Source organism: Octopus bimaculoides, chromosome 1 (genome assembly GCF_001194135.2).
Source record: "Octopus bimaculoides isolate UCB-OBI-ISO-001 chromosome 1, ASM119413v2, whole genome shotgun sequence".
Lineage (NCBI taxonomy): Eukaryota > Metazoa > Mollusca > Cephalopoda > Octopoda > Octopodidae > Octopus > Octopus bimaculoides.
The window spans coordinates 90,489,987-90,503,732 of NC_068981.1; the positions used below are offsets into that span (position 1 = coordinate 90,489,987).

Genomic DNA, 13,746 nt, shown 5'->3' on the forward strand with positions numbered 1-13,746 from the left:
TTAATGGTGGCAGCTGATGAAGGGGATGTTTCTATGTGGCCTGCTTGTTTGTTGCACCTTGTTTACCATTTTTGTCCTTGTTCTTTTGCCACGTCATGTACCCAGTTATGTATCTATATGTACATGTGGATGAACGTATATACATACATGTACATATATATGCATATACTCATATATTGTTTGTATATATATATATATATATATATCTATATATATATATATATATACACACATATGTATATATATATATAAAAATCCCAATTGGTAGAGATGTCATATAAATTGCTTTGCAGCATTTGTTCTGATTCTTTGTGCTTTAAGATTAAATCTTGCTGAGGCCAACCTTGCCTTTAATTCTTTTGGTCTCAATGAATAAAATACTAGCCCTGTACTGAGGTCAATGCTGTACTTTCTTGAACTCTTTCTGTCTATCTTTCCTTCTAGAATAAATCAATTGTAGTCAGTCCTGGAGAGGGATGGGCTCTGACATCCCAAGACAAGCTGTATGTTATGATGACACCCACTACAATGCCATTAAGGAGTTGTGGTATGGCATATATATATGTGTGTGTGTGTGTGTGTGTGTGTGTGTCATTATTTTTTATAATTTTGCTTTTGTATATCTGTTTATTTTCTTTATAAATACTTTCAGGCAATTGAGACTAAGTCAACAGAACATAAGGATTCTTCTCAAAGTGTAATGTCCTCACATGCTGATCGAAAATGTATGTAGCTCATTTATTTGTTTTCAAATGTGTTTTTGATACTAATGTGCTCAGAATAGTTTTCCACTTCAAGTAGTCTCTTATCATTATTGCAAGATTCTCTATAAACAGCTTCAAATATCATATTACATCCTACCAGCTTTAAAAACGAAGGACATGTTAGATACTATAGTCCTACATACAACTAAGAGATAGACAGTCCCTGGTTTGAATGTCTTTATCATAAGCCTGCTTGCTCAAGGTTGGCCTCAGGTTTAACATCAACAATAACAAATGTGTTGAGAATTAGAATGACACAAACTTGATCCTTGAGTGTGAAATTGTTTTAAATGATAGTATATTTATGTGATTGTTATTATTGTCACCGGTTTTATGTTGAAGCTAGCCAGATCTGACTTCTCACACCTACCTTACAATGTCATTTTAGAAATAAACAGTCACATCATCGCTGTCTCAAAGCAAAGAGATAATGCATGATTAAATCAAAACAGGGTCAACAACTAAGCATTACATTTGACAGAATAAGTTGAATGCTAATGGGCAATTCCTAGGCCATCTCTTATTGAGCAGATCTATAATCAAAGGCATTCCAGTTATGACCATCCTACCTTTCTTCAGATATAGTGTATTTAGTATGGCTGCAGCCAATATATACATTTCTGAGTGAGCAGGGTTGGATATGAGGGAAATGTTGTTGCTCTTTCTAGCAGAAAATGTAAAATCAATATAAATACAATGGATTCCATCTTGCCCACACTCATCATGGTTCTCATCAAAGACTACAGGCATACCAAAATGAACTGGTTAAGAGAGGAAAATGCAATATTCCCATAATGTCACACTGCACTTTACACAATAACCTGTTGTAAATTAGAGTGCAATGTACACAGTTCCACTATACAAAAGCATACTATATACCCACATAGTACGTATGGGTCACACTTAAATGAAGTTGTACATTACCCAGAGAACAATGTACAATTTTTAGTTACACAGAAGCATAGTGCTTAGCTGTCACTAGCAAGATTTTAATTTAGATTACTTTAAAGCAGTAAATTTGTGTCATAGAACCAGTCTCATGTAGGTTGGTATTAAAAGGCTTAACCCTTTCAATACCAAACCGGCTGAAACCGCCTCTGGCTCTGTAGTACAAATGTTTTGTTTTCATAAGTTTTGGATTAAAATCTTCCACCAAACTTTAGTCACGATTTATGTTCTTACCCCTAACTTAATGATATCTAAGTTATTTTACTAAATTCTTTGTTATATTTAAAATTAATTGAAAGAAACACAGAGCATCTCAAAATAAATACGGTATCAAAAGGCTTAACCTGCCATCTCCATTGAATAGTAAAAGAATAAGATAAGTTGCAATAGTGAAAAACAACAGCAATAAAAGTTTTTATAATTCCTTAGATTAGACAATGGCCCAGTGGTTAGGGCAGCGAACTCATCGTCGGAGGATCGTGGTTTTGATTCCTAGACCGGGCATTGTGAGTGTTTATTGAGCGAAAACACCTAAAATTCCACGAGGCTCTGGCAGGGGGTGGTGGCGACCCCTGTTGTACTCTTTCACCTCAACTTTCTCTCACTCTTTCTTCCTGTTTCTTGAGTAATGCTGCGATGGACTGGCGTCCCGTCCAGCTAGGGAGGGAACACATACGCCATAGAAACAGGGAAACCGGGCCCATTTAAAAGGGTGCATAAATAAATAAAAAAGACAAAAGAAAGGAGTATTTTTCAAGCAGGAACATGATATAACACTGCTGATATGATATAAACCATGAATAATCCCATCTTATGGTTAATGAGAGGTAATGTATCTAATTTATGAGCAAAAATAAATGAATAGAATATTAATCTAGTGAACACAGTTGAAGCAATATTAAATAAAGATAGCCATTTATATACACTGTTGATAGTCAGTTACTGCAGTATTCATCCTCTCTCTCTTTCTCTCTCTTTCTGTATGTGTGTGTGTGTGCATGTGTGACTTTGTGTTTGTGCTTGTCCCCCATCATTGCTTGACATTGCTTGTCTCTGTCCTCATAACTTAGCAGTTTCACCTCAGAGACCAACAGAATAAGTACCAGGCTTTAAAAAATGTATTGCTTAGATCAATTAATTTCTCTGAAACCCTTCAAGGCAGTGCTCCAGCATGGCTGCAGTCCAATGACTGAAACAAGCAAAATATAAAAAAAATAAAGGATGTGTAGCGGTTGAGTAGAGATCATCTGAAGGTGCTAGATAGCAGTAGCTTGAGACATAACAGTTGCAATAGTGAAAAACAACAGCAATAAAGGAGTGGCTGTGTGGTAAGTAGCTTGCTTACCAACCACATGGTCCTGGGTTCAGTCCCACTGCGTGACACCTTGAGCAAGTGTCTTCTACTATAGCCTCCTCGGGCCGACCAAAGCCTTGTGAGTGGATTTTGTAGACGGAAACTGAAAGAAGCCCGTCATATATATGTATATATATATGTGTGTGTGTGTGTGTGTATATGTTTGTGTGTCTGTTTGTCTCCCCAACATCGCTTGACAACCGATGGTGGTGGTGTTTACGTCCCCGTAACTTAGCGGTTCGGCAAAAGAGACCAATAGAATAAGTACTGGGATTACAAAGAATAAGTCCTGGGGTCGATTTGCTCGACTAAAGGCAGTGCTCTAGCATGGCCGCAGTCAAATGACTGAAACAAGTAAAAGAGAGAGAGAGTATCAGTGTAATCCATTAACTCTTTTAATCAACACAATGGCTTCGATTGTTTTCATATCATTCTGTTATTTCTTCTTTGCCTTCAGATACTGTTGATCACGATGAAGTAAGAGAAGTTGTCTTTGGCTCCAGATATTATCACAGTAAACCATTTAAGATTACTTCACTCACTGAAGAAACCCTGCCTGAGATTGAAAATTCTTCAACGTATACATTGATAGTTTTTCTCTTCAAATGTAAATATACATATATATCATCATCATCATCATCCTCCTCATCATCATCATTATCGTCATCTTCATCTTCACCCCACCCCCATCACCACCACCACCATCATCATTGTCGTCATTGCTGCTGTTGCCATCATCCTTGTTGTCATGACGATCATCATCATAACCACCACCACTGCTGCTGCCGCCGGTGACACCGTCACCACCACCACCATTATCATCATCATAACCATCATCATCATTATTTAATGTCTGTTTTCTATGCTGGCATGGGTTGGATGATTTAACAGATTCAAACAACCTGGAATGTTAAAAATTCATCATTCATCACATTTAGATTAAGAAAGATATTAATAAATTTATATGTAAACATACATACACACACACACTCTCTCTCCCCCCCTCTCTCTCTCTCTCTCAACCCTTGTGTTTGGCTGGTACTTATATTATAAACCCCAAAATTATGAAATGCCAAGTCGACCTCAGTGGGATTTTAACTCAGAACATAAGAATGCACGAAATACTGCTCTGCATGCTAAGGATTCTGCCAGCTTGTTACTGTAAATAATATTGTAAAAGTTGATAGTTGTAATAGAGACATTAGTCTCTCTCTATCACCTTTCAACATAATTATATATTAAGGAACAGTAGAACAATTTAATAACATAATAAAAAAAGGTTTTATTTTTTTGATGATGCTTGGTTTTATAAATCCTGTGTCACTCAGCTTAGAAGCTGCTGGTTAAGTTGTAATTTGGTATTGGAAGGTTAAGGGCTTCCTTGATGCTTGCCAGAGGAGCAAATGGCTATCATATCGATAGCATCGTGGTGAAGAGTGCTTCGTTGAGGAGCGAGGTGTTGTCACGTCGAAGGTTTTTTGCTCAACTGCCTAAGAAAGTGAAACTCACTCTTTAAGTACAAGTTTTACTACGCATGCGCACTCGAGGGGCTTCCGGTGGTGAAGTCCCTTGCACATGCGCAGAATAGTACTTCCTCAATGGCGGCTATAATTTCGCGCCACTACAATATATAAATAGCGATCCAGTCTTCTTCATCCAGTGACATAAGTTTGTGTGGTTGATTTGATAGGGTAACAGACAACCTGTTGAGATTTCAGCTGTTCATTTCTTATCATTGGTTCTTTATTTTGTTTATAGCCAAGCTATAACTAGAGATTACTCAGTGATGTTGTTCATTGCTGCAGTCAGATAGCAGACCTTTTGTTACCAGCATAAACAAGTATATTATCCACCAACAAACATTCATAACTAGAATACTGTTTTAGTTACACAAGAGCAAAATCTTTACTCAACATTGCTTGTCATCTAAGAAACAAATAGATATTTATAAATGCTTTGGGAAAATATTGATTTGAATTAGAAAGCTACAATCAATCAGTAAATTAGTAATCAATAAATTAGCATTTCATAACTGATAACCTGTACTTTATTGTATCCATGGCTAAGACATGGATGAGACCTTGTTCACCTGTGAGTGCAGTTGTCACATACAGAAGTAGTTTGCCATTGTAACCAAAAATGCTGTGTGCAACTCCAACTGTACATGTAACACATAACTGAAAAATGGATGAACAGGTTTGCTCAAGATATGTTTCATCTTCCATGTATGCATACTGTAATTCAATATAATATATGGAACTCAACAATCTCATATAAATCTTATTTATATTTTGACAGATGAGCCAGTTGGTATAGCATTTGTACGTCTTCTGGAGCAATGGCAGTCTCAGTTTGGTGAAAACTACCCCACTCTTTCTTGTGCCATGGTCAACTGCTTACACTGGAATGAGGAATGCAATCGATACAACATTACGCACAGTCCAACAATCAAACTGCTTGGAAAACCGCCTGGAAAAGATGGTCAAGACTTGATAATTGATTATACTGGAGTTCTAAATGCCAAAAGTGCCATGAAATTTTTATACCTGTAATTTTGTTGTTTTATATCTATTTTTTTCATTTTTTTTTTTCATGTTAAACTTAATGTATTTATATTTCTCAAAATGTAAACATTTTTCATGGTGCTAGATCAAGTGATTGTATAAAGGGAGGCAATTTCTAATCCCATGCACTCGGTTGTGCAGTAGGGATGAAACATATCAGACAGATAGATAAGAAGGGTTGTGTACCTTGCCCAAGAAGAGTTATGTACCTTGATACATCCAATGGCTGAATCTAATTTTATCAAAATATTGTCTTTATGATTAGTAAGCTTTAGTATTTTAGTGTCATGTATTTAAGTTTATAATCATTGTACTTTGTTTTAATAAATATGATACCCCTCCACAAACTACATTTCTTTTCCTCCAGGACAGGAGACCTTATCTATACTATTTATTTCCTCTACCAAAGTACTCCCAACAATTATTTTCTCTTCTCAATTGCAAATTACTGTCTGCACCATCTATTTATTTCTTTTTAGACTTACTCAGACTTCTAATCATATAACTTCAGCTTCTAGTGAAAGACAAATATCATATAGTTAACCAATGGTTTGTTGCAGGATTAAGGTTAAGGATAATATTTCACTTAGTGTGCCAGGATCTGCAACAAGTGAGCCATTTCCTTTAAACAAATTGCCCTATTTTGTAATGCAGTGAAATTGTTTCTTTTATTTTATTTTTTTTTTTTATCATAAATCATGGTTAGGAAATAATAATGATAAAGGCAATAGCACTCCATTTATAGTGATAGAGGAAAAGAAAAGAGAATATAATGGATGAACTGTTAGTTTCTGTCAAGCCGTCCAACCCATGCCAGCATGGAAAACAGACATTAAATGTTGATGATGATAATGATTGATGATGATATATATATATATGAACATGTACATATTTGCCTTTTTTTGTGTATAGAAATTGCACAAGCTTTCAACTATTAACGAAACTTGCTACTTCTAAAAAAACTTTGGAAAGATAACTGAAGCTGAGAAATCCAAAAAAGTCTTGTACACATATACATATAAATACACACACATATACACACACTGCTGAAATCCAATTTTTAAAATATATACATATCCACTTATTTAAATTTCAGTCATTCTGTGGAAGATGTAATCCAAGCAACTAAAGATGACGTCAATAATATTTTAAATGGATCATTTCAAAGTGCAATCAACCTAACATCCATGTGTATCCTTGGATTGTTTCCTGAACAAAGCACTGGTAAGATGTGATAAAATTTTTCTTTTTAATAATTACATCATCATCATCATCATTGTTGTTTAACGTCCGCTTTCCATGCTAGCATGGGTTGGACGATTTCACTGAGGATTGGCGAACCAGATGGCTGCACCAGGCTCCAATCTGATCTGGCAGAGTTTCCACAGCTGGATGCCTTTCCTAACGCCAACCACTCCGAGAGTGTAGTGAGTGCTTTTACGTGCCACTGGCACGAGGGCCAATCAGGCGGTACTGGCAACGGCCATGCTCAAAATGGTATTTTTTACATGCCACCTGCACAGGAGCCAGCCCAGCGGCACTGGCAATGACTTCACTCAAATATTTTTCACATGCCAGTAAAACGACGCTGGTAATGATCACGCTCAAATGATGCTACTTACGTGCCCCCGGCACAGAAACCAGACAGCTGCTCTGGCAATAATCACGCTCAGAGAATATGAATTTTATAAAACAACATGAATTCTATGAATGGATACCATATTTTCTAGCATACAAGTTGAATTCTTCAGATTAAAATTTACAGCTAAAAAAGTAATGTAGACATACACGTCAAATTCCATATGAAATGCAGCAGGAATTGGAAAGATAATGACAATGTTTGAATGTTTACACTACATGTTTACACTATATACTACACTGACTTGTATACCAGAAAATTCAATATAAATTTATCATAGTTCCAAAATAATTTGGAAGTTATAATTCTTGACAACCAAAGGATTTTCCTTCCAACTTAATTGGGTTTCATTTGGCTTAAAATGTTTTAGCAGAGACATACAACATGAAATTGAGAACCTACTAAAGCCAATGGGAGACAGGGATTCCTGATGTAGTATTATAAAATGCATCTTGGTTGTCATCACTTGAGGAAGAAGAAGAAATAACCACACAGTCTACCATTTATTACCAATAAAGATAGCAACTCACTAGACTTCTTATATGGTTTCCTTATTCTAGCTCCTAAACAGTTATTGCAGCCAACTCCATCACTACTTAGGTAACCTTGATAACATAATCTATATCAAACAAGCCACCTGAGCAATAGATTTCATTTTATGGCACTTGTGCCAGTGGCATGTGAAAAGACATTCGAGTGAGTTCGTTGCCAGTGCCGCTGGACTGGCTCCTGTGCAGGTGGCATGTAAAATACACCATTTCAAGCGTGGCCGTTGCCAGTACCTCCTGAATGGCCTTCGTGCCGGTGGCACGTAAAAGCACCCACTACACTCTCAGAGTGGTTGGCGTTGGGAAGGGCATCCAGCTGTAGAAACTCTGCCAAATCATATTGGAGCCTGGTGTAGCCATCTGGTTCACCAGTCCTCAGTTAAATCGTCCAACCCATGCTAGCATGGAAAGCGGACGTTAAACGATGATGATGATGAATATCCTTGATGCTAATTACTTTTGTACATTTAGCACATTTTGAAGTCTTTGTTCTCAGTCTTCTATTGGCTGGATATAAGTACTGTATTGACTTGTTACTTCATGGCAAATAGATTTCGTGATCTCTGTTAGTACTTTCACAGTTTCTTTATTAACCATTAGGTATTTGAGTTTTGACCACTTTTCAACATGTGGATGTTGTCCACATCTTTGCCAGGTTCTGTAAATAGAGCCAAGTTTACAGCATACAAAGTCATTTATTCCTGGAATCAATAAACTTACATGTTATAAACTTCTCTTAAATCATCATCATTATAAATATTGTTTTAATATCTAATATTCCATGATTGCATGGGTCATACAGAATTTATTTGGCAGTTTTTCTGTGGCTGGATGCATATGAATGTGTGCGTGTGTGTGTGTGCGTATGTGTGTGCGTGTGTGTGTGCGTGAATGTGTGCATGCTTGCTTGCATGCATGTATGTGTGCATGCATGCATGCGTGTGTTTATATATATATATATATATATATATATACACATACATATATATAGGTGTAGGCATGGCTGTGTGACAAGCAGCTGGCTTCCCAACCACATGGTTCCAGATTCAGTCCCACTGCTTGATACCTTGGGTAAGTGTCTTCTACTATAGCCTCAGGCTGACAAAAGCCTTGTGAGTAGATTTGGTAGATGGAAACTGAAAGAAACCCATCGTATAAGATGCATCAGATGTGGTGTGCAAGAGAGATGACTGCGTTGGTATGGTTATGTGATGTGTATAGACAAGGACAGCTGTGAGAAGAAGTGCTGAACGGTGGAGGGAACCTGTGGAAGAAGTAGATTCAGAAAGACATGGGACAAGGTGGTAGAGCATGATCTTTCAATGTTGGGCCTCATGTAGGTAATGACAAGTAACTGAGACCTTTAACAATATGCCGTGCTTGAGAAGATCCATCAAGTTGAGTGAGATGGTAGTCATGGTCGATGCCAGTGTCTCGTAACTGGTATGTAAAAAGCACCCTTCAAACGCTGGGAAATATGCTGTACTTGAGAAGACCTGTCAAGCCGAAGTGGGATCATCATAGCCGGTGTTATGTAACTGGCACCTGTGCCAGTAGCACACGTAAAAAGCACCCACTACACTCTTGGAGTGGTTGGCATTTGGAAGGGTATCTAACTGTAGAAACCAGGTCAAATCAGAATGGAACCTGGTGCAGCTCCCCAGCTTGGCAGTTTTCATTCAAACTGTCCAACCCATGCCATCATGGAAAACAGATGTTAAATGATGATGGTGATGATGATGATAATGATGATGATGATGAATGTATGTATTTATGTGTGTGTCAGTGTTTATATATGTACACATACACACATACACAATGACCATACGCATACACACACACATAATATACACATGACAGGCTTCTCCCAGTTTCTGTCTACAAAACTGCTCACAAGTCTTTGGTCCATCTAGGGCTATAGTAATGTGCTGTGCTGGGAGACTGAACCTAGAAGCGTAGATTTAGGGAGCAAACTTCCTCACCACACACTCATGTATTTGTTATTTGAACAAGGTAAAGGTTTATCGTGACTTCAAAGTTGCAACTCTGCTGCCTTTGTTGGACTGACAACTGTGGGGTAATTTTGAAGTCACTGTCAATGATTGCCTAATAAGAATAAGAGGGATGTGATTCTCGACTTAAATGTATTAAGTGATCCTTCAGTTAATGTTTAACTGTTTTTATATGAAAGACACATAAAAATAAACACACACACATGTATGTAAGGCGCAGGAGTGACTGTGTGGTAAGTAGCTTGCTTACCAACCACATGGTTCCGGGTTCAGTCCCACTGCGTGGCACCTTGGGCTAGTGTCTTTTACTATAGCCTCAGGCCGACCAAAACCTTGTGAGTGGATTTGGTAGATGGAAACTGAAAGAGCCTGTCGTATATATGTGTGTTTGTGTGTCTGTGTTTGTCCCCCCATCATTGCTTGACAACCAATGCTGGTGTGTTTACGTCTTCGTAACTTAGCAGTTCGGCAAAAAGAGACCGATAGAATAAGTACTAAGCTTACAAAGAATAAGTCCTGGGGTCGATTTTCTCAACTAAAGGCGGTGCTCCAGCATGGCCGCAGTCAAATGACTGAAACAAGTAAAAGAGTAAAAGAGAGTAAAGAGTACACACACACACACACACACACACAATAAACATTCACATGCACATACACGTATACACATACATGTGCATGGTGACATGCATACAAATTCAATGGCAGTTTTAGCTAAATGTATTTAAGTGATATGTTTATGAATCTGTTTTGCATGATTCATGATGTGAAACTGTGTGTTCAAGGTGATATTGTTATATTTCAGGGCTTTCATTTTTTTTTTAATAAATGAGTGAAGAATGAATAGTTAGTACATGTGTTTATTTGACAAAAAAAAAAACCATCCCAAAATATAACAATATTTAAGTGATAATTCTCTAAATTTCCATTTCTCATGTTTATATTTTATTGACAGAAATCAAAGAATTCTACAAAGTTGCCAAAGCAGAAAAAGGGACAGCATTGTTTATTCTACTCACTGGTTCTGATGCAGCTTATTTGTAAGATAAGCTACATTTTCTTTCTATGAATTAAGTCATTGTATGTTAGAATTATCAGGCCTTGGTCTTATCACTTTTATTTCTTTACTGCTGGAAGTTACTAAAACCTGTTCATTTGAAACTCAAGAAATCTTATCATACCATTCTCTCCTCCCATGTTTATGTATTTGTTTTGAAAGATTCTTGAAGTGAAACGGTTTGTTGAAACAGATATTTTTATACATGGGGATGGTCATCATTTGCCAATTTCCATTTTGTCTTTCCGTTAGAAAGACAAAATGGATATACAGGACAAAAGAAGACATATGGGACAGAAAGTTTTCGAAGAGGTCACAGAATGTACAACAAAAGAACTTAGACAAATAAACTAAAAACAGAAATAACAAGAGCACTCAGAGATCGCAAACCTTCACCAAGGCAACACCAACGTCCTCTCAACGAATAACCAGAGATAATTTTTAATATGAGAAAATCTGAAATAAACTCAGAAATGAGAATGCTAAAAATGAACCCAGCTGCTCTCAAAAATCAAGTAAAAAAGCAGAAAAATAAATCCAGAATCCTTGCCCAGTACTGGATCGATCCCAAAATCTAATCAGTTTATGCCAAGCATAAAGCCAAACATCCCTGAAAGCTTCATCTGAATCCATCCAGTGGTTCTTGAGATATCTTGTCCACGGACAAACTAACAAACAAACAAGCAAACATGACTGAAAACAATACCTCCTCCTTTGCTAAGGCAGAGGTAATAAAGCTAAAGTGAAGACCAAATAAATAGTGTGTATGCTTAATTAAGCAAAAGATGACCATCCCCAAGCATAACATTCTCTTTTCATCTTCCAGCATTTCTCTGGTTTTTGTAACAAACTCCATTTACATCATAATCAAGTCATCCTTTCTTTTCTTTTACTTAACTTGTTGGTATGAAAAACATTGAAAACCAGCTAATGTATTCAGCCTAGCTGACATACCATTTCTTTTTATTTCTTATTGTTTTAGAACTCTTTTGATTCTTATTTGCCTGACACTGCCCTTGGTGCTATGATAAAAATAAAAAAAACTTTTTGCTTAGAGTGATCTAAAATAATTTGTGTTCCAAACACCAATCCTTCATTATTTTCAAAATTGTTTACAACAAAGGCAGCATACTTCAACAGGAATATAATAACAAAAGGGATGATGCCTTAATCAGTGGTAGAAATGCAGTGTCCACACCACTTTCCAAGGCCCCTGTCATTGGCAGGAAAAGAGAAAATTATCGTTGGATCAAAGACCTGTACTGAAAATTAGAAAGACTATTATTGTTGTTGTTGTTATTGTTGCTGTCATCGTTGTCATTGCTACCACCAATAAAATAAAGTACCAGTCAACTACTCAGGTCAATGTAATTCATTTTCTCCCCATCCCTGCCAAAATTACAGACCTTGTACTAAAAATTAGAAAGTATTATTATTTAATAATGTTGTATAATATATATTTTAAGCTAGGATATGACTTTTAAGTCACTGACCCAGAATGGGAAGATCTGTAAACAGACCTCTGACTTGTTTTGGAGAATCTGTTGCAATTGCTTCCTCCAGAGTCATATCCCAATGATGATCATATTCATCAGAAAAAAAATCCCCAAAAATAATCACTGAATTTTGCAATTAATTTCAGTTTTTCCCAAAATTTATTTCCAAGTTATAAAAACTGTTATACAAAGAAATTTATCGCAAAAAATCACCAAAACCAATTGCAGTAATGAAAACTTGTGAATCCAAAATTTCAGGATTGCGGGTCCGGATTCAGATCAGAATGCTTTTAATTTACTCAAGGAGTCGGCCTGATTCCAAAATGGTATGATATGTTGGGCTACGGTCTCTAAGAGTAAAGTTGAAAAGGTGTGGACACACTGACATTTGCACTTATTATATTAAAAGATGAAATATTTATTCCATTTACTTGTTATTTATTGGCAGTGGCCATCTACAACAAGTGGCTGTACCTTCTGTGTTGACTCTCAAGTGGACAAACCAAGATCTGTCAATCAGCAAAATGGTTGACCAGTTTTCTGCACCAGCAATGACAACATTTGTGAAAAATTCTTATAAATCTCATTTTGTAAGTATTCTTTTTATTTCAGCTTCATTCTTTAATGATCGCAGTAGAATTCTATCCATTATCATCATTATTATCCATTTATTCAAGAGATTCTCAGTGTGGGTGGTACCATCCCCAAGGGGGCACTGGACATGTCGAAGGGGGCATTAGGCTTTAGGTTGTGGTAAGGTAACATAATTAACATACTAAATTTTACCTGTTGTAGTAATTATTTTATGCATAATAAAACTAGTGATGTTACATTTCGGGATGGTCATTTTGTTTTTCTTGCCAAATAAACACATGCACTATATATTTGTTCTTCACTCTATTATTATTCTTATTTTATCTTATGTCCAATGTCTGGAAATCTTTCATCACACATCAAGGACCTCTTCAGCAACTCTTCTATCTCACGAAACCAAATTAGTAATGGTTATAAAAATAAAGTGAGATCACATCAGGCACAGTAAAGTTATTAACTTTCAATGTATAAAGTAAATTTAAGTGGATGCTAGGCATAACGATTACTTAAAAGGTTGGTGAAGGGGAGGGGGCTACAAAATAAAAAAAAAAAGGTTAAGAACCATTGATCTATCCAAATCTTACAGTAGATCACCAGCAAGTCATGTGACCAATTACCTATGCATTAGAGGCCAGTCCAAACTGACATAATCTATGTATTATTCATCTTCTCAAGACTGACTAGAGTTTTACATAACACCACTGCTACCACCTATCACTCTCTCTCCCTCCATATTATATTATTATTATTATTATTATTATTATTATTATTAT

At 36.5% G+C, this 13,746-nt stretch overlaps 1 protein-coding gene across 1 annotated transcript in view; it reads left to right on the top strand.

The window, feature by feature from the left end:
• Nucleotides 1–13,746, top strand: part of LOC106874231 (thioredoxin domain-containing protein 16) — a 32,113-nt gene that overhangs the window by 2,998 nt on the left and 15,369 nt on the right. The window contains exons 4-9 of the mRNA XM_052968211.1: nucleotides 653–725; nucleotides 3,524–3,673; nucleotides 5,365–5,614; nucleotides 6,727–6,854; nucleotides 10,782–10,866; nucleotides 12,828–12,969. Of these exons, the coding sequence (XP_052824171.1) occupies nucleotides 653–725; nucleotides 3,524–3,673; nucleotides 5,365–5,614; nucleotides 6,727–6,854; nucleotides 10,782–10,866; nucleotides 12,828–12,969 (828 nt within the window). The remainder of the gene's footprint in view (nucleotides 1–652; nucleotides 726–3,523; nucleotides 3,674–5,364; nucleotides 5,615–6,726; nucleotides 6,855–10,781; nucleotides 10,867–12,827; nucleotides 12,970–13,746) is intronic.